This window comes from Chlorocebus sabaeus, chromosome 2 (genome assembly GCF_047675955.1).
Source record: "Chlorocebus sabaeus isolate Y175 chromosome 2, mChlSab1.0.hap1, whole genome shotgun sequence".
Classification (NCBI taxonomy): Eukaryota; Metazoa; Chordata; class Mammalia; order Primates; family Cercopithecidae; genus Chlorocebus; species Chlorocebus sabaeus.
In genome coordinates, this window is record NC_132905.1 from 35,004,261 (window position 1) to 35,031,079 (window position 26,819).

Below are 26,819 nucleotides of genomic sequence, written 5' to 3' on the forward strand. Positions count from 1 at the left end.
CTCTTTCAGTTGTGTACACTTGAGTACATGAATCTGAAGTCTATTTCAGTCAGAAGATCAACATACCAGCATAGGTGTTGGCCAGTAGAATGGGATCTATACAGAGTCAACATTTTTCTCAGAAAAGAACTTTGGATTTTCTTAAGCAGTTAAAATAAGTAACTGGTTAAGAGTCTAAACCTTGGTGTCATAGAGCATGACTCTTAAAAACATTTTAAGTCAGGCTGAATCAATTGTGAGCTTTCCTGGAAGACTATAAAAAAATAAGAAAAACCTCAAGATAGTTTCATTGGATGTCTGGTGTAAAGGTACCTATCCTTGTATTTAAAGGAAGATTTTGAAATAAATAAATAACAATATATATCCAGATAATCCTATCCACAGCCTTGGTTTTAATTACCCCCTTCATACCAAGGGAATGCTCAAATGTTTACTTTCAGACAAGACTAACCTCGCGACCCTAGACTTATGTATCTAACCACTGCCGCCTCAGCTCTATTCGGGTGTCTCACAGTCATTTCAAATTCACTGTCTAAAGTGAACTTCAAACACATCCAATCTGACTCTCCTCAGTGTTCCCTCTCTAAATGAATAGTTTCTTTGTCCACTCAGTACAGACATCAGAATCTTGGTGCTTCCATGTCTTTCTGTGGCTTGACAGCTCTTTTCTTTTTATTGCTGAATAGCATCCATTCACTTACTGAAAGACATCTTGGTTGCTTCTAAGTTTTGGTAATTGTAAATATCCATATGCAGGTTTCTGTGTGGACATAAGTTTTTAATTCTTTGGGTAAATACCGAGGAGCGAAATTGCTGGATCTTATGGCAAGACTGTATTCAGTTTTGTAAGGAAATGCCAAACTGTCTTCCAAAGTGGCTGTACCTTTTTGCATTCCCACCGGCAATAAATAAGAATTCCTGTTGTTCCAAATCCTCACCAGCATTTGGTGTTGGACATCTAAATTATTGCTCCAAACATTTCCTAGCTGGCTCTCAGTCAGTCCAGGATGATAAGGAATTCACGACTCAGAAGGAAAAAGGAAGCAATGTGTTTGGGTCCAAACATTGCGCAGCTGGCTTTCCCTGGAGTTTTCAAGTCCATGGGATCCTCGAAGGCAAAGATCATGACTATCCCTTCATCTAGCACAGTGACTGACCTTTACCAGACATTCAACAAGGATTACTGAAATAATGAGTGAAAACTCTTTGGCTTTGGAGTGATACAGACCTGAGAGCAGAAACTGCTTGTATAATACAATCTATAATGTGGATATGCACTGGGTGGTTTTTTATTTTTATTTTTTTGCAACTTTTGAGATAAAACCATTTTAAAGTATACAATTCAGTGGTACATTGCCTTGATCATTATGTCCTCTTCCCTTCCTGATGTTCCAAGATTCCTTCTTTTATCATTTCCTCTCTGTTTAGACCAAATTTCTTTAAGTTATTCTTTTAGGTAGGTCTTCCAGCAACCAATTCTTGTAGTTTTCCTTCATCTGTGAATGTCTTGATTTTCCCTTAATTCTAGAAGGATATTTTTATTAGATACAGATTTCTAGGTTGACAATTCTTCTCTTTCAGCATTTGAAATATAGGTGTCACTTCCTTCTGGCCTTCATGGTTTCTGATGAGAAAGAAATACAACTTTCACTCAAAAAATTGTCGGCCAGGCATGGTGGCTCACGCCTGTAATCCTAGCACTTTGGGAGGCCAAGGCGGGTGGATCACCTGAGGTCAGGAGTTCGGGACCAGCCTGGCCAACATAGTGAAACCCCGTTTCTACTAAAAATACAAAAATCAGCCACGTGGTGGTGGGTACCTGTAATCTCAACTATTTGGGAGGCTGAGGCAGGAGAATAGCTTGAACCCGGGAGGCAGACGTTGCAGTGAGCCGAGATCATGCCACTGCACTCCAGTCTGGGTGACAAGAGCAAAACTCCGTCTCAAAAAAAAAAAAAAAAAAATTGTCTTCCCCCTATGGGTAAGGTGTTATTTCTTTCTGGTTGTTTTCAAGACTTTTTGTTTGGGCTAAGCATGGTGGCACAAGCCTGTAATCTCAGTACTTTGAGAGGCCAAGGCAGGGCATCACTTGAGGTCAGGAGTTCAAGACCAACCTGGCCAACATGGCAAAACCCCGTCTCTACAAAAGATACAAAAATGAGCCAGGCATGGTGGCGCACACCTGTAGTCCCAGCTACTTAAGAGGCTAAGAGGCTGAGGCATGAGAATTGCTTGAACCCAGGAGGCGGAGGTTGCAGTGAGTCAAGATTGAGTCACTGCACTCCAGCCTGGGTGACAGAGTGAGACCTCATTTTTTTAAAAAAAGATTTTTTGTCTGTAGTTTTCAACAATTTGACTTTGGTATTTATTGGTGTGGGTATTTTGGGGTTTAATCCTGTTTAAGGTTCACTCAGCTTCTTGATTTTCTAGATCCATAGTTTTGTGGGGGTTTTCTTCTGCCAAATTTGGGGGAATTTCAACCTTTATTTCTTCTTTTTTTTTTTTTTTTTTTTTTTTTTTTTGAGACGGAGTCTTGTTCTGTCGCCCAGGCTGGAGTGCAGTGGCCGGATCTCAGCTCACTGCAAGCTCCGCCTCCTGGGTTTACGCCATTCTCCTGCCTCAGCCTCCCGATATTTCTTCATTTTTTAAGTACCATCCTCGTTCTCCTCTCCTTCTGGTACTCCAATAATATGAATATTTGGCTTTTTGTGAGAGTCCCATAGCTCTCTGAGGTTCTGTTCAGTTTTTCTTTTCAGTCTATTTTCTGTTGTTCAGATGGATGATTTCTATTGTTCCATCTTCAAGTTCATTGATTCTTTATTCTCTCATTTCCGTTTTGCCATTAAGCCCATTCACTGAGTTTTTAACTTTGACTAATCTGTTATTTATTTATTTATTTATTTATTTATTTATTTATTTATTTTTGAGATGGAGTTTCGCTCGTCTCCCAGGCTAGAGTGCAATGGTGCAACCTCGGCTCACTGCAGCCTCTGCCACCCAGGTTCAAGTGATTCTCCCGCCTCAACCTCCCAAGTAGCTGGGATTTTACAAGCGCCTGCCACCATGCCTGGCTGATTTTTGTATTTTTAGTAGAGACGGGGTTTCGCCATGTTGGCCAGGCTGGTCTTGAACTCCTGACTTCATGTAATCCACCTGCTTTGGCCTCCCAAAGTGCTGAGATTAAAGGTGTGAGCCACTGAGCCTGGTCTATTTTTACTCTAAAATCTCAATTTGGTTTTTCTTTTCTTTCTTTTTTTTTTTTTTTTTGAGATGGAGTCTCACTCTGTCACCCAGGCTGGAGTGCAATGGCGCGCTCTCGGCTCACTGCAAGCTCCACTTCCCGGGGTTCACACCATTCTCCTGCCTCAGCCTCCCGAGTAGCTGGGGACTAGAGGAGCCTGCCACCATGCCCGGCTAATTTTTTGTATATTTAGCAGAGACGGGGTTTCACCATGTTAACCAGGATAGTCTCGATTTCCTGACCTCATGATCCGCCCGCCTCGGCTTCTCAAAGTTGTGGGATTACAGGCATGAGTCACCGCGCCTGGTCTTGATTTGGTTTTTCTACACATCTTCTATTTCTTTGCTGAAACTTTCTAACATTTACTCAGGGGTATTTGTAGTTGCTCACTGAAGTGGTTTTTTTTTTTTTTTTGAGACGGAGTCTTGCTCTGTCGCCCAGGCCGGAGTGTAGTGGCGTGATCTTGGCTTACTGCAACCTCCGCCATCCAAGTTCAAGCAATTCTCCTGCCTCAGCCTCCAGAGTAGCTGGAACTCCAGGCACGTGCCACCACACCCAGCTGTTTTTTTGTGTGTTTTTTTGGTATTTTTAGTAGAGACCGGGTTTCACCATGTTAGCCAGGATAGTCTTGATCTCCTGACCTCGTGAAGTATTTTTATGATGGTTGCTCTAAAATCCTTGTCAGTTAATTCTCACATCTGTGTTCTGCTAGTGCTGGCACTGATGACTGTCTTTTCTCACTGAGTTTGAGAGCTCTAGTGATTTTTCAATTGAAACCTGGACATGTTTAGTGGTTTCCCTGGAGTTTGTGATATAAATTAATAACTAATCTAAGTCCACCTTCAAATTACATTCTATCACTTTGTGTGTAGTGCATAAAACTTGTATCAGAGTACTCCTATGTCCTCCCTCCTGTGCCTTATTACATTGCTGCCACTCACTTATCTATATGCTGTAATCACTTATACACTGTTACTATTACAAAAATAAGGAATAAGAAAAATAATAAGGAATAAGAAAATAAGAAATATAAAATATTTCATTTTATCTTCATTTATTCCTTCTTTGATGCTCTTCCTTTCTTTATGTGGATCCAGGTTTCTGATATATATATTACATATTACATATATATTATATATTACACATATAAATTATATAAAATTAAAATATGTAATATATATATACACACACACACACACACACATAAAGAACAACTTAACATTTCTTACAGGGCAGATCTGCTAGTGATAAATTCAATTTTTTTGTTTGGATTTTTTGTGACAGTACCACAGACTCTCACAAAACAAAAGAGAAAGCATTTCTCTTTTGTTTCTTCCCTTTTCTTTTGAAGGATAATTTTGTTGGATATAAAATGTGGTTTGGTTGGTGTGTTTTTTCATTCAACACTTTAAAATATCATTTCACTCTTTTCTTGTTTGTATGGTTTCTGATAAGAAGTCCACCAGAACTTTTATCCTTGTTCCTCTCTATAGGTAAGGTGTTTTATTTCCCGCTTTGGCTTCTTAAGAGATTTTCTCTTTGTCTTTGATCTTCTGAAGTTTGAACAGGATAGGTCTAGGCATATATATTCTGGTATTTACCCTGCTTGTTGTTCTCTAAGCTTCCTGGGTCTGCGGTTTTGTGCCTTTGTCATGAATTCTGGAAATTTCTTGGCCATTAATACTTCAAGTACTTCTTCCATTTCCTTCTTTTTCTTCTTCAGGTACTCCCTGTACATGCACATTATACCTTTTAAAATTGTCCCAGGGTTCTTGGATGATTTCTTTTTTTTTTTTTTTCTGAGACGGAGTTTTGCTCTTGTTGTCTAGGCTGGAGTGCAATGGCATGTATACCTTTTGAAATTGTCCCAGGGTTCTTGGATGATTTCTTTTTTTTTTTTTTTTTTTTTCCTGAGACGGAGTTTTGCTCTTGTTGTCTAGGCTGGAGTGCAATGGCATCATCTCGGCTCACTGCAACCTCTGCCTCCTAGGTTCAAGTGATTCTCCCACCTCAGTCTCCCTAGTAGCTGGGATAACAGGCGCCCACCACCATGCCCAGCTAATTTTTTGTATTTTTAGTAGAGATGGGGTTTCACTATGTTGGCCAGGCTGGTCTCAAACTCCTGACCTCAGGTGATCTACCTGCCTCGGCCTCCCAAAGTGCTGGGATTACAGGCATGAGCCACTGTGTCCAGCTGGTTCTTAGATGATTTTCTTTTTCCTCATTGTTTTCTTCTCTTCACACTCCTGTTCAGGAATTTTCTACTGACTGATGTCACGCTTACTGATTCCTTCTCTGGATATGTCTGCTCTACTAATAAGCTCATTAAAGGCATGCTTTGTTTCTATTACAGTGCTTTTGAATCCTAGCATTTCCTTTTGATTCTATCTTCAAGTTTTCACCTTCCTGCTTACATTATTCATCTCTTCTTACATGTTGCCTATGTTTTCCATTAGAGCCTTTAACATTAATCATAGTTATTTTTAATAATCTGTACATTACAAAATATGAGTCATATCTGGGTCTGGTTCTGATGGTCGCATTGTCTCTTCAAATAGTGTTTTTTCTTGCTTTTTAGCATGCTTTGTAATTTTTTGTTGAAAGCCAAAAATGATGTATCAGGTAACAGGAACTGAAGAAACAGACTTTTAATGTGGGATTTTATGTTAATCTAGCTGGGAGTTGGGTTCTGTTTAATGTTTTTTGAAGCTGTAGGTGCCAGGGACTTCAAATCCCTCTAGTACTCTTCTATTTTTCTTCCCCATTTTTCTTCTTTGGGTTCCCTGTGAACTCCACCTTAGATGGACTGTACCTTGCAGCTCTGTCAGCAGTAACCTGCTGTTGTATTGTAGACTTGTGCTAAGGTAATGGGGGAGGGAAACATTCCATGATTTTACGGTTAAATCTCAGTCTTTTAGTGGGCCTGTGTCTCCAGGCTGTGACCATCAAAGGTGTTTCTTAGCTATTTCCCCCTCCCCTAGGGAAGACAGGAAGGTTACAGTGGCATGTGCCTGTGGTCCCAACTATTCAGGAGACTGAGGTGGGAGGATCACCTGAGCCTAGGAGGTCAAGGCTGCAGTGAGCCAAGGCTGTGCCACCGCACTCTAGCCTGGGTGACAGAGACCCTGTCTCAAAAAATAAACAAACAAAAAGACCAGTACCTACTAACCACAGCTTTCCTGATTGCCAGGACATTTTGAAAATACTTAAAATTCCACTGAGATAGCACAGACTTTCACAGTCATTAGTGTCTTATATTCAGGTCTAATATTTTTTTAAAGGAACGCAGCAGACAATCTGCCACCAAATGCAAAAATCTTCTCTCTGGCACTCTCAATAAACAATGATCATCAAGGTTGGTTTCTGTCCTTAAATGTAATAGTCAAGGCGTAACAAACTTAGGCTTGGAATAACTATCCTCAAATTATTTTGAATTTTAAAAATTCTATTGACAATATTACCCTGACAACTTAAAGACTGGTTTGTGAAACTATATTCTTAACGTTTTTCCTTCAAATATTTCAAAATTAAATGTGATGTTTTCAAATCATACCTAGTACCTACAGAAAAAAGTACACACAGTTTCTAATCACTTCTTTTCACTCTAAAACAACTTCAAGTTCAGGGTTACATCAACACACTAACTGGAAAAGGTTCCTTTTGTCTAGCTCCCCCCACCCACCCCACCCCCACAATAAAACTAACCAAGCACCAGGCAGTCCAGCCACTTACCATGTGCTTGGCAAAGCTCCCGCCAGGACCAGTGCTTCGTACCAGGTGTCCTTCAGAAGGGAAGTTAAAGTTGCCAGCATTCAGGTTTTCTCGTGTGGAGTGATTACCAAAGAGAACAAATGGCTGCCGATTAGGACTAGAGAGCGAAGTCAAAAACATGCGATTAGAAAAGAGTTCTTGGCCAAGGCAACCTTCCATGACCTTAATAAGTCCTCAGGCTTTTCTGGGCGACACCTGCAGCCTTAGCAAAGCAGTCAGTCAGTACAGTCGACCAAATGTCCCTGGCTGGTTGGAAAGGGATGCCAGTTGTCTCCCTACTGACCCATAGGGATCAGTTAACATTTAGGGACAAAACTAAACTCAAGCTAAGTTTGTATTTTCAGCATGTCCCACTTTTTGAGGAATAAGTTCCATAAGTTTGCTGTCCATGATAGAGTGATAGAGCAAAACTCAGGTATTATAAAACAGAATTTTAACATAAATGAGTCTTAAGGAATGACAGTTATGATACTTGCACTAGACAGACAATAGAGCAGTCATCAATTCCTGAGTAACTTTCAATAGGGAAGGAGCACAGGAGGGTTGCAAATTTTCTCAATACCACACATCTGACTCTGTACCCATCCCCTTCCTCTCTGCCCTCTTGGCTGAACTTTTCCTCTCCCCTACTTTCTTCTACTTTCTGCTCACGCCTCAGCCCACTCTAATCAGCTTCCTCAGTCATTTCATCCAGAGAGTTCTTGCCAAAGTCACCAAGTGACTTTCATGTAGCATAGAGCAAATTCAACAGATGGTCTTCAGGTCTTCCTTCCTTCATTGGTCTCTGAGAAGCACTTGACTCCCTCCACCCTCCACTGCAAGAACTGTTTCCCCTCAGTCTCCCCAGTCAGTCATCCTCCTCTTCCACCTGGTCTCCAAATAGTCCCAGGGTTTACCCGCAGCTTGCTGCTCCCTCCTCTCCTCTGTGATTATGTTCCCTATGTCTCCTCCCCTTCCAGTTCTTGCAGGAAATAAATGGCATCACAATCCACCCAGGAACCCAGCCATCTGAAGGGCCTCCTGGACTTCTGCTTCCTCCCCCTCCAGATATAATCAACCTCCCCAAAAGCCTTCCTATTTAATCATTTTCTTCCATCTTCATGGCCACAACCTTAGTCCATGCTGCCATCATTTCTTCCCTGGACAACTGCAACACTTCCTCACTGTTTCCCTGTTTCCACTCTTGCCCTCCTATTCTCTACACTGCAGTGATGATAATCTTTTAAACATGCCAATTTACTGCCTTTATGTTATTTTCTGGAGAAGGGCCACAATCTTGAACATGGCTAAAGAGAACTTGTATGATCTAGTGAACTTTCTCAGCTCCATGGAAGGCCACTCAACTCCAACTTCAATACTCCAGCCAAGATCATTTTCTTTGATGTCCCTTATGTTCTTGTCTCAGGGTCTCTGTTCTTCCTCCTACTCCCAGTTATCTCTGTTCATTGTTCAGCTCTCTCCTGGAGGGGGCTGGGCTCTCCTGTGATGGGCTTCAAAGTACTATACTCTTTTCTCCTTCATGGCACCAATCAGAGTTGGTCATAACAGATTTCTTTGTTAAGCTGTGTGATTAATGTCTTTTTCTCCACTACCCTATAAACTTTGAGGGCAGTAATCATATTTGCTTCCTTTTTTTAAACCACGAATCTCTCTTGATTGGTATGTTGTACGTTTCTCAGTGAATATTTGATGATTCTATCCTCTATCTTCTTCCTAAATTGCCCTTAGTGTGTGTCATGTAAAGAATTCTTTGCATTTCTTTTCACTCTCTTAAAAATACTACCTTAAGCTTCAGGCAAACAAGGGCTTTTAAAAGTAAGCATGGCTGATTTTTCTTCTTAAGTTTAATTCAAGTGAGGTGACACTTCGGGCAGAAAAATATGACTCTGAGTCCTAGCCAGGGTACTATTAGATTGGATTGAAACTGGGGGAAGAAAAGAGAGAAAAGATGTCCTCTCTATCCATCAGAGGAAGTTATCTCCTGCTGATCATGACAAAAGAGATGTGGGAGGAAACACTTTCGAACCCTCACTGAACCCATCTTCTTCGTGGGGCTGGACCTTCACATCTGATCCCTTTTATTCCCTGTAAGACACTGTTGCTCCCCTGCCCAGCCCTTGGACTATGCATATGTCATATGCATAGTCTGCAAATAGTTTCTCCCATTCTGAGGATTGTCTGTGTACTCTGATGATTATTTCTATTGCTGTGCAGAAGCATGTTCATTTAACTAGGTCCCATTTATTTATTTTCATTTGCTTCTTGTCATTTTCCTGAGCCAGGAATGAAATTAAAAATTCCTTTCTTGCCGGGCACGGTGGCTCAAGCCTGTAATCCCAGCACTTTGGGAGGCCGAGGTGGGCGGATCACGAGGTCAGGAGATCGAGACCATCCTGGCTAACACGGTGAAACCCCGTCTCTACTAAAAAATACAAAAAAAAAAAACTAGCCGGGCGAGGTGGCGGCGCCTGTAGTCCCAGTTACTAGGGAGGCTGAGGCAGGAGAACGGCGTGAACCCGGGAGGCGGAGCTTGCAGTGAACTGAGATCCGGCCACTGCACTCCAGCCCGGGCGACAGAGCGAGACTCCGTCTCAAAAAAAAAAAAAACAAAAAAAAACAAAAAATTCCTTTCTTTAGATTTTAGCAGACAACAGGGATTTATTTATTTATTTAGAGACAGAGTTTCACTCTTGTTGCCCAGGCTGAAGTGCAATGGCACCATCTTGGCTCACTGCAACCTCTGCCTCCTGGGTTCAAGCAATTCTCCTCTTTCAGTCTCCTGAGTAGCTGGGATTACAGGAACATGCCACCACACCCAGCTATTTTTGTATTTTCAGTAGAGATGGGGTTTCATCATACTGGTCAACCTGGTCTCAAACTCCTGACCTCAGCTGATCTGCCCACCTTGGCCTCCCAAAGTGCTGGGATTACAGGCATGAGCCACCGCACCCGACCGACAACAGTGTTTTAAAAGCTAGTTTACTATAAAATAATAAAATAAAAATGAAAGCAGTGAAACAGACACATTTAGAGAGTATAGATTTCTTACCCTGTGATAATTAAAGTCAACCCATATTTTCCTGACTCTAGCTTCTGAACTTGGATGTACCCCGACAGCCAACCCCCTTGCCAACTCCATTTTCTCTATCACCATTCACCCTTCTTCCCCAAGAAAGAAACTTACCTGTTTTCAGTTATATGGCTAGAGATCATTCCATGACTGAAATAACTTCTGAATGGCTAAAAAGAAGCCAACATTGTATATATTAAGACCACAATTTGGTAAAACAGTCATAAAACCCCTCACATATGTATGTACACACATGCTTCAGGAGAGTGCATAGTGTGTGAGTGTGTGTGTGGGTGTGTGTGTTTGTGTGTGTGCGTGTGTGACAGAGAGAGAGAGAAAGCTACAGAAAGAGAGAGATGTTTGTTTGTAGATTACTATAAGAACATGGAAAGATGTGTATGGTGAATAGCAATATGAATTTTAGGAGTAAGTGGCAAACAAAGTAATACCAAAAAAGAAAAAAAGGCAAAAACCTGCAAAAAGGAAAATAAAGAAAAAAATCCTTTTATTTTACAGTGTTTAACTACTGAAAGAAAATTGGACCAATCACCATCTATGGTCCAAGTTGCTAATCATGTGGAGATTTAAAAAAAAAATTTTCTACATTTCCAATAAATTAATATATACTATTGTGCTAATTTAAAATCAGTAATGAGGAGGAATCCAAGGAATTTCGAAGTATACTGATGGAAGTTTCCTGGGAAATCAATGAAGTAAGTCTCAGCTTTTGGATGCATAGTGTCAGGCTAAACACTAATCAAAACTTAACACACATGCTCTCATGTCCAAAGGATCCAAAAATTCAAATAGTAATTTTAATCCCACTAAATAATATTTACTGGTTTTTTTTTTTCTGATTAATGCATGTTCATTGTAGAAGACAATAAAAACCACCTATAATGTCCAAAAACTATTAACATTTTGGTAAATTTTCTTCAAATCTTTTCTCTATGGTACACCATAGACAATATATGATTGCACTAAACTTTATTAAATAGTCTTCTGTTCATGGAAATTTATATTATTATTAATTCTTCAATATAATGGAAAAAAATACACACACATACACACATACACACACACACAAACACCTCTCATGTAATGAACTTAATAAATTTCATCTGCAGCTCTGATGATTTCCTTAAGGCAGATCTGGAAATGAAATCACAGAACAAAAAGGCAGAACCATGTTGCCAAATTGTTTTTTAAGAAAGTTCTATCCATGTACATGTCTACCTACAATATGAGTGTGCCTGTCTCATGATCTCCTCATAAGCACTGCCTATGAAATGGTTTCAATATATTTGCCAAGTTGACAAATGAAAAATCGGACCTCACTGTTTGTTGTCTCCTTTATACCCCTTGGCTTTGTAATGAAGTAGAGTATTTTAGACATGTTCAGTGGCCATTTGGATTTCCCTTCATTAGTTAACAGTTTATTTACATTCTCTGATATTTATCAATTGGAGTATTTTATTTATTTATTTATTTATTGAGGTGGAGTTTTGCTCTTGTTGCCCAGGATGGAGCGCAATGGCATGATTTCAGCTCACTGCAACCTTCGCCTCCCAGGTTCAAGCAATTCTCCTGCCTTAGCCTCCCAAGTAGCTGGGATTACAGGCGTGCATCACCACACCTGGCTAATTTTGTATTTTTAGTAGAGATGGGGTTTCACTGTGTTGGTCAGGCTGGTCTTGAACTCCTGACCTCAAGTGATCCACTCATCTTGGCCTCCAAAGTGCTGGGATTATAGTCATGAGCCACTGCACCTGGCTCAACTGGAGTTCTAATGTTTGTCTTACTGATTTGTAAAAACTATAGATTAACATAATACTTAAAATTTATTGTGGGCTTACCATGTGACTGTGATAGGCACTTATCATCTCAAGCAACCCTAATAACAACCTATGAGCTTCATTCTATCATTATTTCCCCTCTAGAGATAAGTTGACAAAGATACAAAAGTTAATTTACTTGTCCAAGGTCACAGAGCTAGTGAACTGTATAGCTGGGATTCTAACTTGGTAATCATTTGAGGGAAAAAATAAAAGTAGATCCATATCTCACAACATATTCCCATGAATTACATTTGGATTAGGGATCTAAATGTAAAAATTCAAGCCATACAAGCGCTAGAGGGTGACTTTCAATTACAGCCTTTCCCTATATAATGACTCAAAATTCAGAGGCAATAAAAGAAAAGGCAGATTAATTTACATAAAAAGAAAAATGCTTGCATGGCAAAAAAAAAAAATTATAAACAAACCAACTGATAAATATGGAAAAAGTATCTGGAGTATATACTAGAGACAAAATGCTAATAGCCCAAATATATAACAAACTTTTAAAAACGAGAGGACATGGGAGGTGGAGGTTGCAGTGAGCCGAGATCGCATCACTGCACTCCAGCCTGGCGACAGAGCGACACTCCATCTCAAAAAAAAAAAAAAAAAAAAACCAGGAGACAAAAAACCCTCCTAAAACCTATGCTCTATAGTTCAGTTAATAATACTGTACTAATATTAAAATGGAAAAACAACACGTAAACAACATATAAAATGGCCATCAAATATGAGGGAATGTTCAACTTAACTAATAGAGAAATGTAAATTAAAACAATACTGATACACTATTTTTCATCTGTGAGACTGAAAATTTTTAAAGTATGACAATACATTCTATTGGTGAAGTTGTGCAGCAACAGGCGTTCATACAGTGCTGGTGGGAATGCAAACTGGTAAAACCCTTCTGAAGGGAAATTTGGCAATAACTAACAACATGACATACGCACTTACCTTTTGACCCAGCAATCCCATCACTAGGTATATATACCTCCAACAATGGGAACATACATAAGCGCTGAGTTATTTACTATGGCTCTGTTTGTAATGGCAAAATATTAGAAACAACCTCAGTATGTGCACACACAAGAGAGGCTGAATAAATTAAGACAAATCCACAAAATGGAGTACTATGAATTCTAACAAAGAATGAGGAAGATCTCAATGAACTGACTTGAATATGTTTACATCGTTAAGAAAACAAAGAAAAAAAAAAGGACTGGGAGAGAGTTCCAGGACGTACTGTTAAGTGGAAATGACTATATGCTACTCTCCAATGTTAGAAAGGTAACAATATGAGAAAATGCACACATATTTGCTCATTTGTGCAAATGAAATAGAAAAAATACATGAGAAACTCAAGAGGTTTGTTACCTACTGTCAATGGAGTGGGGAAAATGGGTGGAAAGAAGAAGGCAATAAGAAAAGAGTAACAGGAAACGATAGTGACACTTGAGTATACCTTTTGGAATCTCTTTCACTCATAGAATCATAGTAATAGAAAAAGGAAAAAGAACCCCGAAAACTGAAAAGGATATCAGTGAGATGTGGAACAACTTCAAGTGGTCTAATGTAGAAGCAAATGGAGTCCCTCAAGGAAAGAAGAGAGGTATGGAACAGAAAAAACGTTTGAAGAATGAAGAGCGAACACTTTCCAAACTTAAAGAAAACTATAAATCTACAGACCTAAGAAGCTCAACAAAATCCAAGCACAAGAAACATGAAGAAAACCACAGCGAGACACACCATAATCAAACTACTCAAAATCAGTAATAAAGAGAAAATCTTAAAAGTTGCCAGAGGGGAAAAAAAAAGGCCTGCTATATTCAGAAATTAGGATAAAAGACTACGGTATGTACAAAGATTAGGATGAAGGACTTCTCCACAGAAATAATGCAAGCAAGAAGACACTGAAGCAAGATCTTTCGAGTATCAAAAGGTAAAAACTGTCAATCTAGAATTTAGACATGGCAAAAATATATTTCAAAAATGAAGGCGAAATAAAGATTTGTTTTCCAGACATTCAAAAGCTGAAAGAATTAACCATCAGAAGATTAATACCACAAAAAATATTAAAGACCTTCCTTCAAGGAAAAGGATGACAAGGAGAAGTCTGGGTCTACACAAAGTAATGAAGAGCACCAGAGAGAGCAACAACATGGGTAAATATACTACATTTGACCTTAGCCAAAAGGCCCAGAAGCAACACACGGGCAAATACGTAAGACCTTTTTCCCCATTGTTTAAATCCTTAAAAAAGGTAATTGTTTAAAGAAAAATAAGAGCATTGTATTGTGGGGTTTATAAAATATGTAAAGGTAGCCGGGTGCAATGGCTCACGCCTGTAATCCCAGCACTCTGGGAGGCCGAGGTGGGTGATCACTTGAGATCAGGAGTTCGAGACTAGCCTGGCCAATACAGTGAAACCCCATCTCTACTAAAAATACAAAAATTAGCTGTGCATGGTGGTGTGTGCCAGTAATCCCAGCTACTTGGGAGGCTGAGGAAGGAGAATTGCTTGAATCCTGAAGGAAGAGGTTGCAGTGAGCTGAGATCATGCCACTGCACTCCAGCCTGGGCGACAGAGCGAGACTCCATCTCAAAAAAAAAAAAAAAGGAAAGGTAAAATGCATAACAACAAAGATCAATTCCAGCTCCAAACCATCAGCAGGAGGGTTTGCTTTGAGCCACAGGGGAGCACAGGAGAATTGAGGGCTGCAGCGAGTACCCAAGAAGGCTACAATGCAAGCTTAGAAGGGTTCCTTAGATCCTTCCTGGTGATTAGTTTTTGAGGCTGTCCTGTGTCTTGGTTGTCAATCTAGATACTTCAGGTTTACTCATGAGCCTGGTAACTGCTGACTAGCATCATCTGCTTGGAAAGACATCTTGGCATTCATTATCTGGAGGTTAAACTGACAAAGGTGTGCTACTCCCATGTGGAGAATTATTCCTATGTCTATTAACCAGTGCCCAGAATTCCTGGCACCACCACACTGCAAAGCAAAAATACTTCTAATGGAGAAGCCGGCACACAAAAAAAAGAGCTTTTTATAAAGGGTTGGCATGGAGGGGAACTTCTTTATGGTATACAACACAGCTTAAAGAAATGATAAATTAGAATTGATAGTGTTGTATTTTGAAAAAAATTAAATAAAAAATTAAAACAATAAATAAATTAACCATTTTCTTCTTCTTCTTTGACCCTTCCCTTACATACCTCACCCGCCTGAGATTCTGAAAGTTCTAGCAGGAAAGGAATTTCTGTGTCAAAATTAGCGAAGAAGCTAGTCCACTGATGTTCAAAAGCCACCAAATCCTGGGAAAAAAAGGAAAAAGTTAATGTGTTTGGTCACATAAAGGAGGTATTTTAGAAAGCGCAAATTATGAAACTGTAACTTATCTCAAAACACCAGACCATTTATATATGCTATTTTAAAAGGTAGTAGCAAACTACTAGTACATGCTACTTACATGGACGAATCTCAAAAACATTATACCAAGTGAAAGAGCTAGATATAAAAAAAACTACCTGACATGTGGTCCATTCATGTGAAATATTCAGAAAAAGCAAACCTGTAGAGGCAAAAAGTAGACTAGTAGTTGCCTAGGCTTGGGACGGAGACTGACTGCAAGTGGGCACAAGGGAACTTTCTGGGCTGATGAAAACGTTCTCTATAAATTTACTAAAAATAATTGAGTTGTACACTTAAAATGGATGAATATTATAGTACATAAATTATACTCCAAATAAAGCCGTTTAAAAGGACAGCTAGGAGCAGGGGTTCATGTCTGTAACCCCAGAACTTTGGGAGGCTAAGGTGGGAGAATCATGTGAGCCCCAGGAGTTCCAGACCAGCTTGGACAACAAGATGAGACCTCATCTCTACAAAGAAAACAAAACAAAACAAAACAAAACCATGAAAAAAAATGAGCTGAGCTTGATGGTGCGCACCTGTTGTCCCAGCTACTTAGGAGGCTGAGGTGGGGGAATCGCTTGAGTCCAGGAGGACCAAGTTGGAGTAAAGCAGGATTGTGCTGATACACTCCAGCCTGGGTGACAGAACGAGACTCTGTCCGAACAAATGAATGAATGAATGGACAGTAATGATCCTTAAACATCTTACTTTAGCAACCCTATTGGGAGGAATTTATTTACAGGGCACCTAAAGGATGGTACCATGTCCAGTGCCAAAAGGGTCACATCTGAGCAGCTTTGTTGAAGGACTGATTGACTTTAAAGGGCAGGGTGGCACAGAGCCCTCTCCTTTCTTCTGCCCTCTTTCTAGTAACCACATGAGTACTGAGAAACTCTAAACCCTTCTTTGCTGACTCTCCTCTACATGCGGCCTCCATTCCCCACCCCAGCTGCTTTTTAGCATCCTCTCTGAACTCCTTCTTATTCTTAAGCACTACAAATTGCTTTTTGCTATTGGCTTTTCTTGAAGGCATCATCAATTAACAACAACAACAACAAAAAAAACCCACCAGTTAGGACTTGCTTAAGATACTCCTCAAGTATTATCCTTGTCCTTATTTTGAAGTTGCTAATAATTGGTACTCAAATTGGACAGTCATCTTCACTATCAATTTTGCACCATGGAAGGGTATGTATGTTAGGCACCCAGTCTAGTGCCTTGCTCATAGCAGGCATTCTATTTGCTGCACCAAAACTCATTGGCCAGATCTATGCCCTCCTCCTCTCAAGCATATACAAGTACTTAGACCTCTGTGCTAGCCATGTACTGACTCTACTTCTGGCCCTAGACATAAAGCACAAGGCAACACTGCTGGGAAGACAATGTAAACATTCTCTACTTGCTGTCCAGACTACCTATCCATATCTATATCTATACAGATGTGTGTGTATCTATGTATACATATGTACACATGCATATTATATATGATACCACATACATACACACACACACACACACACACACACACACACACACACAATTCTGGCCAGGTATGGTGGCTCATGCCTGCAATCCCAGCACTTTGGGAGGCTGAGGGGATCATTTGAGCCCAGTAGTTTGAGATCAGCCTGGGCAACATAGTGACACCCCCATCTCTACCCCCCAAAAAAATTCTTTTTAGTCATCATGTAGGTGACAGTGCTGATAGTGTTTTCTGAGTATGTTTTATATATAATGTAGGATAAAACAAAAAACATCTGTGCGTATACAGGTATCTATATATACATACAAACACATATTAGGAGGAGGGAGACAGAGAGAGAAAGAGATAGAAAATATTTCCTAGCTCTATCTACTGAAGAGATCTAGAAACAATGGCCAAACCAGCAGCAATGAGTACTTCTAGCACTCAGATTGGGGTGCTGAAATACCACTTCTCATTCAAAGAAACCAGAACATTTTAGAGAATTGACTGAGTGTGGGTCTCAGACAGGAAATGTACAAGACAAGGCTGGGATATCTTAACATAGCAGCTGGCAAGGAAGTTATCAAAGACTATTAGCATTCTGTTAAAATAAGATTCTGTTAAATTGTGAACCAACTTGAAGGGAGTTCATTATCCAAAGACAGAAAAATTTGAGCATCACTGAAGATGGCAATTGCAATGGATATAAACACATCAAATATGTTTAAATCTGAGTTCAAAATATATACAATATACATATATACAATATATTTATGTATATATACACAACTGGAATAACACCATTGTGCAACGGTGAATTGAGGATCTAATTAATGAACCAAGAATCTAGGGATTACACATCAACTGCTGTTCACAAAACAAAAAGAGAACCAATTAGACATTATGTGCTTCTTGATAAAGAATATAACACCCTGTAGGAAGTAGTCGTTTCTCCAAAAATCAACCCTGAAACTGATTCAACCTCTAGATGCAATTAACAATGATCAGAAAATACAGGAGACCGGGGAAAATGTTAAACTACATCATGGGAATACAATTAAGAAAATTTCAACTGGGGCAGGCGCAGTGGTTCATACCTGTAATCCCAGCACTTTGGGAGGCTAAGGCAGGCAGATCTCTTTAGGTCAGGAGTTCAAGACCAGCCTGGCCAACATGGAGAAACCCCATCTCTACTACAAATACAAAAATTAGCCAGGCACGGTGGCACACGCCTGTAATCCCAGCTACTGGAGAGGCTGAGGCAGGAGAATTGTTTGAACCTAAGAGGCGGAGGTTGGAGTGAGCCAAGAACATGCCACTGCACTTCAGCCTAGACAACAAGAGTGAGATTCCATCTCAAAAAAAAAAAAAAAAAAAAAAAAAATTTTCAACTGATGGCAACGATAAGACAAATGATCTAGTTTCTTCAACAGACAGCTAGGGGGCAGGGGAACAAAGAGAGAGAAAACCTACAGATTAAAAGAAACCTAAAACACACACATGCATACAGGGCAGGCAAACAAAACTAAACTATGTTTATAAAATACATTTGGATGATAAAACTGCAAAGAAAAGTAAGGAAATGACTACCATAGAATTCATGATAGTGTTACTCTTGTGGGAAGAGGAAGGAGATAATGGAGGTTCTGTTGCTTTGCTTTATACTAAGTTATTAGATTGTACATCAGTTTTATGCTATTTTCTGAGTCTGTGTTATTTTATTTATTTATTTATTTATTGAGACAAAGTCTTGCTCTGTCACCCAGGCTGGAGTTCAGTGGCATGATCTCAGCTAAATTTTTTGTATTTTTAGTAGATATGGGGTTTCACCATGTCGGCCAGGCTGGTCTCGAACTCCTGACCTCAAGTGATCCGCCCGCCTTGGTCTCCCAAAGTGCTGGGATTACAGGCGTGAGCCACTATGCCCGGCCATCTATGTTATTTTAATAATGAAAAGTCTTTAAAAGCAAATGCCTAAGTATTATTTGTTCATTACAGTAAACAGAATAAGAATCACTGTAAACACTTTGGGAAATGTTCTCTCAACTTATTTTTACATAGTATTTTATAAATACAAATGTGCATGTACTTGTAACGGTAATCTGCAGGGTCCTGGGTTAGAATGCCTTGCCATCCCACCTCTGTGGCTTGGCCTGATAAACCAATCCTTTTGGGTCTGGGTTTCTGGCTCACTGCTATCAGGTCCAGTCAGTGTCCTGTATCCTGGGCCCAGGGCAATCTTTCCACTTTGGCACTGGATTATCCCCTTCTAGACTCTGGAGATAAATACACTTCTAGCGCTTCCAACTAACACTTTAACTGCAGACCTTCAACGTCTGTCTGACCTCTCTGGTCCCAGATCTACTCTCCTTCTCAAGTTGGCTGTCATTCACATTCCGACAGTTAAAGAAAATTTCAACTCAGAAAAACCTGTGCTTGAATCTCTGCCTCTTACTGGCTGTGTGACCTTGGGCAAGGAACTTAACCTGAGCTTCAAATACCTTATATAACTGTGATGACTACTATCTACCTTGCAGAGATATTACAGGAATTAAGTAAAATAACCTGTATCAAGTGCTTATTATCAGATCTTGCACACTAGATATCTTCAGTACTGCCTCTACTGCAGGTCAGCCCAAGGCTGGCTGTGAGAAAGATGGTAATTGCAATGTATATAAACACATCAAATATGTTTAAATCTATGAGTTCAAAATATTTTTATATATATACATATATATTAATTGCATGTATGTTATATATAACATGTATACAGATGTATATACATGTTATACATAACACACACATATATAACATATATATAACATGTATATACATGTAAATAAATATATACAACTGAGCCTTCCCCTCAACATCCTGACACTTGTCTGCTCTCTCTCAGATATTCATAATGCACATCACTGGCCTCAGGGAAGCTGTGCCCAAAGCCACCCATCTCACAGTGCATCTTTGCCTTCCTTACTTGGCTCTGCCCAACCTCTTCAGCTTTACCAGAATGCTTCACTTTGTGAGACTTAAAACAAAAAGGGACCGGGTGTGGTGGCTCATCCACTCTGGGAGTGGGCGGATCACCTAAGCCCAGGAGTTTGAGACCAGCCCAGGCAACATAGCGAGACCCTGTCTCTACAAAAAAAACACAAAAATCAGCCAGGTGTGGTGGCAAGTGCTTGTAGTCCCAGCCTCTCGGGAAGCTGAGGTGGGAGAATCACTTGAGACTGGGAGGATGAGGTTGCAGTGAGCCAAGACAGCACTACTGCACATCAGCCTGGGCAATACAGTGAGACCCTGTCCCCCAACCCCTACCAAAAAAAAAAAGGCTATTAATACAGAATACACTGTGTTTCAATTCTATTAGAAACAGACTCAGGAGGTATATTTCCACTTAAATGGCCTACCTGGTGACACCCATTTTGGTTTGGGTCTATGACAGGAAGCAGTCAACCAGTTAAGCAATATCAATTCTCTGCTAACTTGTAGGTGAAAAACACTGTGTGCTTTAGGAGTTACAGAGAAGAAAATAGGCACTTTGTTCCCCAAAAAATCACCCCTGAGGGAGGTGGATATGTCAGTACTAATTATAGAATAAGGTAGAATGAATCATTAAGTACTGACTTTAGCTCCATGTACATTCTATTTTTCCAGTGCAAGATGCAATGACTCATACTAAAAATCACCAGCATTCTATATGAAATGTTGTTTTATGTATATTGTCCTTTTAAATCTTCCTGACATCTTTGTTACTTCTCTATGCCCACTTTAGAGAAGAGACTGAGGCACCAAGCAATAAAGTGACTTGCCTGAGGATTCAATACTAACAAGCAGCAAAAGCGGAAAAATATCTAGACAAGATACCTAGAACCTGTGTGCTTTCCAGTAGGCACACTATTCTCCCAACTTTCCCCAACATAAACACTGAATTTGTGGAAATGGATACTGTTGTAAGTAAGTGGAACTGGTGAGGTGGATGGAAAGTTTATCATTCAGATTCTTCAAGGCCAAATCCAGAAGAAAGAAGCAACAGAAGGCAGGAACCATGCCACTGTGCCTTGGCCCTTAGCCAGAGGACAAGGATACTGAACTTCAAACAGAACTCTTGGCTCTAGGCTGGCATCCAGCAGAAGCAGCTCTTGGGCGGCTCCAAGTCCATATTCATTGTACCCTCCCCAAGTTACGTTAGGACTAGCTTAAATACCAGTGAGGGCAAAGCAGCCACATTAGAGCACCTTCTCTCAAAATTCAGCAGAGGACAATTCTGGGGCTTTCAGACAGCCTCCTTCCCTCTCTGTCTAGAAAGTTCTACCACCTTCTCCCTTTTCTGGAAAATCTCTGATTACCACACATGACTCCTCTGAGAAGCAATCCTGAGCACTTCCAGGCAGAGTTATCACCTTACTTTATTATTTCCAAATACAGTTAAATCTGGCTCTCAGCCTGTACTTTTTGGGATGGAAGTCCACTATCACACATCAAAAGGGCTTCCTTCTTCTTCCAATCATCTAAGAATACCAAGCTCATAGGAAATCAGAAAACTAGGAAAGAGCCTGCTCTACAGCCCATGGTGATCACCACTGCTGCTGCTTCAGTTGCATGATGTCACTGCTGTTCCAGGTGCAATTAAAGATGCTCTCCCGAGTGGACCCTATCCACTGACTCTAGGGACACCAGCAATGTTCTTAAAACTACAGTGTTGGCCGGGCGCGGTGGCTCAAGCCTGTAATCCCAGCACTTTGGGAGGCCGAGATGGGCGGATCACAAGGTCAGGAGATCGAGACCATCCTGGCTAACACAGTGAAACCCCCTCTCTACTAAAAAACACACACACAAAAAAACTAGCCGGGCGACGTGGCAGGCACCTGCAGTCCCAGCTACTCGGGAGGCTGAGGCAGGAGAGTGGTGTGAACCCGGGAGGCAGAGCTTGCAGTGAGCTGAGATCCGGCCACTGCACTCCAGCCCGGGCGACAGAGCAAGACTCCGTCTCAAAAACAACAACAACAACAAACAAAAAACCAAAAAAAAAAACAAAAAACCAAAAAAAAACAAAAAAAAACTACAGTGCTATTCTGGCCTCTATGTGTGACCTGCAGTCTCCTCAATTGAGGAGACTGCATGCAGATACTACTAAATTACCTGTCTCTCTTCTTTATCTGCGGTTAAATTGGTCTTCCTAATTCTTATATTCTTCGTATATTTGTGCATTTTCACTTTTTTTCATAATTAGGTTAGCCAGGGGATGATGATTTTTTTTAAAAACCAAAAATTTCAGATGTTATTTTTCTTTTACAATCTTCTTTAATTAGAAATGTTTAAACAGAGGCTGGGTTCGGTGACTAATGCCTTCTGAATCCCAGCACTTTAGGAGGCCGAGGCAGGCAGATCACCTAAAGTCAGGAGTTTGAGACGAGCCTGGTCAACATGGTGAAACCCCGTCTCTATTAAAAATACAAAAATTAGCCAGGCATGGTGATGCACACCTGTAGCCCCAGCTACTCAGGAGGCTGAGGTATGAGATCACTTGAACCCGGGAGGTGGAGGCTGCAGTGAGCTGAGATTGCACCACTGTATTCCAGCCTGGGTGACAGTGAGACTCTGTTTCAAAAAAAAAAAAGAAATTTTTAAATAGAACAGATGTTCAGTTTTATCAAATGCCTTTTTTAGTATCTATGGAGTCATTATAAAAGGCTCCAAGAGGAAAAATTCGTATAGCAATTACACTAATAGATTTCCAGATACTGAACTAAATACAGAACCCTTAAAAAACCCTACTTCATAGAATTTTATTTTAATATGATACTAGGTTCTGTTTGCTAATATTTAACTTAAAATACTGGTATCAATATTCATAATAGTGGTCTGTAGTCTTCATTTTCTTCAGTTTCTTTTTATGAGTTTTGATAACAGCTAATTTCTTTTTTTTTTTTCAGATCCAGTGCTATCTGAATTTTTTTTTTTAGCTAATTTCATTAAAAGTTTACAAGATGTTCTTTTTCAGTGCTGTCTGATCTGATTTAGTTCATCACTACATTAAAATGTTTTAACGGTAGGATCTGAACTTTTATTTATTTTTTTAGATAGAGTCTCACTCTGTTGCCCAGGCTGGAGGCACGATCTCAGCTCACTGCAACCTCCATCTCTCAAGTTCGAGTGATTCTCCTGCCTCAGCCTCCCAAGTAGCTGGGATTACAGGCATGTGCCACCACGCCCAGCTAATTTTTGTATTTTCAGTAGAGATGAGGTTTCACCATGTTGGCCAGGCTGGTCTCGAACTCCTGACCTCAGGTGATCCACTTGCCTCGGCCTCCCAAAGTGCTGCGATTACAGGCGTGAGCCACTAATCCTGCCTGAATTCAGAACTCAGTTCAGAACCTGGCTGGATCTGAACTTTTAAATAGCTCTCAAACTATATTTGAAGGTTTTAGGAGAATTCACTCATGAAATGTGTTCCTGGTAATTTCTCTGCCTTTTTAAAATCAGTTATTTTAGATTTTCTATCTATTCTGGGGCCTATTTTAATTAACCTTTAACCAAATGTATTTGCATTGAAGTGACGCAATTACTTTCTTATGACTCTTAACTTCCTTGTTCTATCACTGCCCTCTTTTTTCTTCTTTTGAAATTTCTGCTTTCTCCCTTTTTTTTTCTTGTTAGATGAGTTTATTAGTCAGGTTATTGCTTACAGGTCTCCAGGCTGGCTACGGCTCAGCTGGGCTGTTACAGTCTGTTCTATGTGTGTCATTTCAGGACCGACACATAAAGCAGCAACTACCTGGGAAAAGTTCTCATGGCAAGAGTGTAAGAGGGCAAGAAAAATTACACAAGAACACCAAAGGCCTCTGGTCAGATATATCATGTTATGACCAATCACCTTCCATATGACCAGGGCCAACAGTGTAAAGGAAAGAATACTGTCAACTACAACAAGGGCATGAAGGGGAAAAAAAGTTATAAAAAAATATATAACCTACCACAATTAAGCTAACGGTTTCTCTATTTCATTATTCTCAGGTTCAAAGTACCGGTGCTGGCATTATGTATGAGTTCTACCACTTTCCTATGTTCTATTTCATTATTTTCTGCTCTCCATGCAGTGAATTCTTTCCTTACTCTTCTCCCCTTCTTCACTTGGCTACTTATTTTCAATTAAAAATTTCTTATAAGCACTCCGTTAGCTGTTTCTCAAATACTCTGATATATAGTGTTTTCATTATTTAAATTATTACTGAGGCCGGGCGTGGTGGCTCAGGTCTGTAATCCCAGCACTTTGGGAGGCCAAGGTGGACAGATCACTCGAGGTCAGGAATTCAAGACCAGCCTGGCCAACATGGCAAAACCCGATCTCCAGTAAAAATATAAAATGAGCCCGGTGTGGTGGCATGTGCCTGTAATCCCAGCTACTCAGGAGGCTGAGGCAGGAGAATCGCTTGAACCTATAGGGTAGAGGGTGCAGTGAGCCAAGATCACGCCACTGCACTCCAGCCTGGGTAACAGAGTGAGACTCTGTCTCAAAAACAAAACAAAACAAAAGATTATTACTGAGTGCTAGTGTTTACCTTGTAACTAATGTAAAAATCTTAATGCTCGGGCTGGGCGCGGTGTTTAAAGCGTATAATCCCAGCACTTTGAGAGGCCGAGGCGGGCGGATTATGAGGTCAGGAGATCGACACCATCCTGGACAACACGGTGAAACTTGGTCTCTACTAAAAATACAAAAAAAAATAGCTGGGCGTGGTGGCAGGCGCCTGTAGTCCCAGCTACTCGGGAGGCAGAGGCAGGAGAATGCCGGGAACCTGGGAGGTGGAGTTTGCAGTGAGCCAAGATTGTGCCACTGCAATCCAGCCTGGGTGACAGAGCGAGACTGTCTCAAAAAAAAAAAAAAAAAGAAAGAAAAACCTTAATGCTCAATTTCCTTAATCTCTGACCATGTTCAATAATAAAATTAGTGTACTTCTTTTTCCTACTCCCTCCTTCCTCACCCATCCACCTTTATCTTTTACTGTTCAATTCACTTTGTGCTGTTATTTATATCTTTATTACTTAGTTTTTCAGGTTTTTTTTTTTTTTTTAAAGATGGAATCTCGCTGTTGTTGCCTGGGCTGGAGTGCAGTGGCACAATCTTGGCTCACTGCAACCTCTGCCACCCAGGTTCCAGCAATTCAAGACCACCCTGGGCAACACAGCAATACCTGATCTCTAGAGAAAAATAAAAAATTAGCCAGGTGTGGTGATGCACGTCTGTAGTCCCAGCTTCTCAGGAGGCTGAGGTGCAAGAATCACTTGAGCTCAGGAGTTCAAGGCTGTAGTGAGCTATGATCACTGCTGCACTCCAACTTGGGCAACACAGCAAGACCCTGTCTCTAAATATATATATATATATATATATATATATATATATATATACACACACACACACACACACACACACACACGCACACACATACACACACATTTTAAATAAATAAAATAAAATGTGGGTGTTACGTTTTTGTTGAGGATTTTATTATAGGTGTTTTGCTTCATCTTTTTTCTGCTATGGAGAAACTCAAGGCCATCCTGCATTTTTCTAGTTTATCTGTACTTGGATGCCAAAGGATTTTACTGTTTTTTGGGGGGATTCAGGGCTTGGGGCGAAGTCTAGTAACTTTATTAAAATATGTCTCAGTGTTGACCATTGTTGGACAATTTTCTCTGGGGCATGGTATATCCTTTTCTTTTTTGTTTTCTTCAGATGGAGTCTTGCTCTGTCACCCAGGCTGGAGTGTGGTGGTGGATCTCGGCTCACTGCAAGCTCCGCCTCCCGGGTTCCTGCCATTCTCCTACCTCAGCCTCCCGAGTAGCTGGGACTACAGGTGCCCACCACCACACCTGACTAATTTTTTGTATTTTTAGTCAGGATGGTCTTCATCTCCTGACCTCGTGATCCACCCGCCTTGGCCTCTTGAAGTGCTGGGACTACAGGTGTGAGCCACCGCACCTGACCTCTTTTCTTTTTTATAGATGGAGTCTTGCTCTGTCACCCAGGCTGAAGTATAGGGACATGATCTCAGCTCACTGTAACCTCCACCTCCTGGATTCAAGCGATTCTCCTGCCTCAGCCTCCTGAGTAGTGGGGATTACAGGAGTGCATCATTGTGCCTGGCTAATTTTTGTATTTTTAGTAGAAATGGGGTTTCACCATGTTGGCCAGGCTGGTCTTGTACTCCTGACCTCAGGTAATGCGCCTGCCTCAGCCTCCTCACCAGGCGTGAGCCACTGTGCCTGGTCTGCACTTTTCAATATATAGATTCAAACCTTCTGTGCTTTCAAGGAAATACAATTTTTGAAACTGTATCTTTTCCTTTCCTTATGATTCTTTTACTTTATTTTCTCAGCATGCCCACTCAAAGGGCCTAAAACCAATGTCCCCACAGAAGCAAGAAACATACCTAATGCCCAGATCTTGGTTGTTAAATATTGTTCCTCGCTAATTGCACTGAAGCTCCTTGAAGAAATGGCTAATTCTAAGTCCATGACCATGCATATCGATCTACGGCCACCGAGAGACACTACTGACCAGCCTAACCAGAGTAGAGTCCTAAAGCTTTAGTTCTGTTTGTTGCTCCTCATTGCAAATTTCCCCCCAATCCTGATATAGACAGGCCATGTATTTTTGTAAATAGTTTCCTGGGAACACAGACATACCCATTTGTTTAAAGACTGTCTAGAGCTGTTTTCATGCTACTGTGGCATTGTCAAGTAGTTGCCACTGAGACCGTAAGGCACACAAAGGCTAAAATATCACTAACTAGACTTTCACAGAAAAAGTTTGCCCCCAGCTCTAATCCTTGATTCCTTTAAGCCATAATCTCATCTTTTTATCTTTTCATGCCAGAGAAAGCCTTCTGCATTGTTTTTATAAAGTCCAGTCCAACAGAAAGAACACCTTTAGGTAAAAACCTAAACCTAAGGCCAGGCAGGAGGCCCTGGTTTTGCCTCGAGTGAGATTACCTCAGAGTGGAAGAGG

General features: G+C 40.6%; 1 protein-coding gene across 3 annotated transcripts in view; it reads right to left on the reverse strand.

Moving 5' to 3' along the window:
* Positions 1-26,819, reverse strand: part of DNAAF9 (dynein axonemal assembly factor 9) — a 163,959-nt gene that overhangs the window by 90,741 nt on the left and 46,399 nt on the right. For all 3 annotated transcript variants that reach the window (XM_008019482.3, XM_037990851.2, XM_037990852.2), the window contains exons 8-10: positions 15,141-15,239; positions 10,197-10,252; positions 6,974-7,109 (exon numbers count right to left, since the gene is read on the reverse strand). In XM_008019482.3, coding sequence (XP_008017673.3) covers positions 6,974-7,109; positions 10,197-10,252; positions 15,141-15,239 — 291 coding nt within the window. The remainder of the gene's footprint in view (positions 1-6,973; positions 7,110-10,196; positions 10,253-15,140; positions 15,240-26,819) is intronic.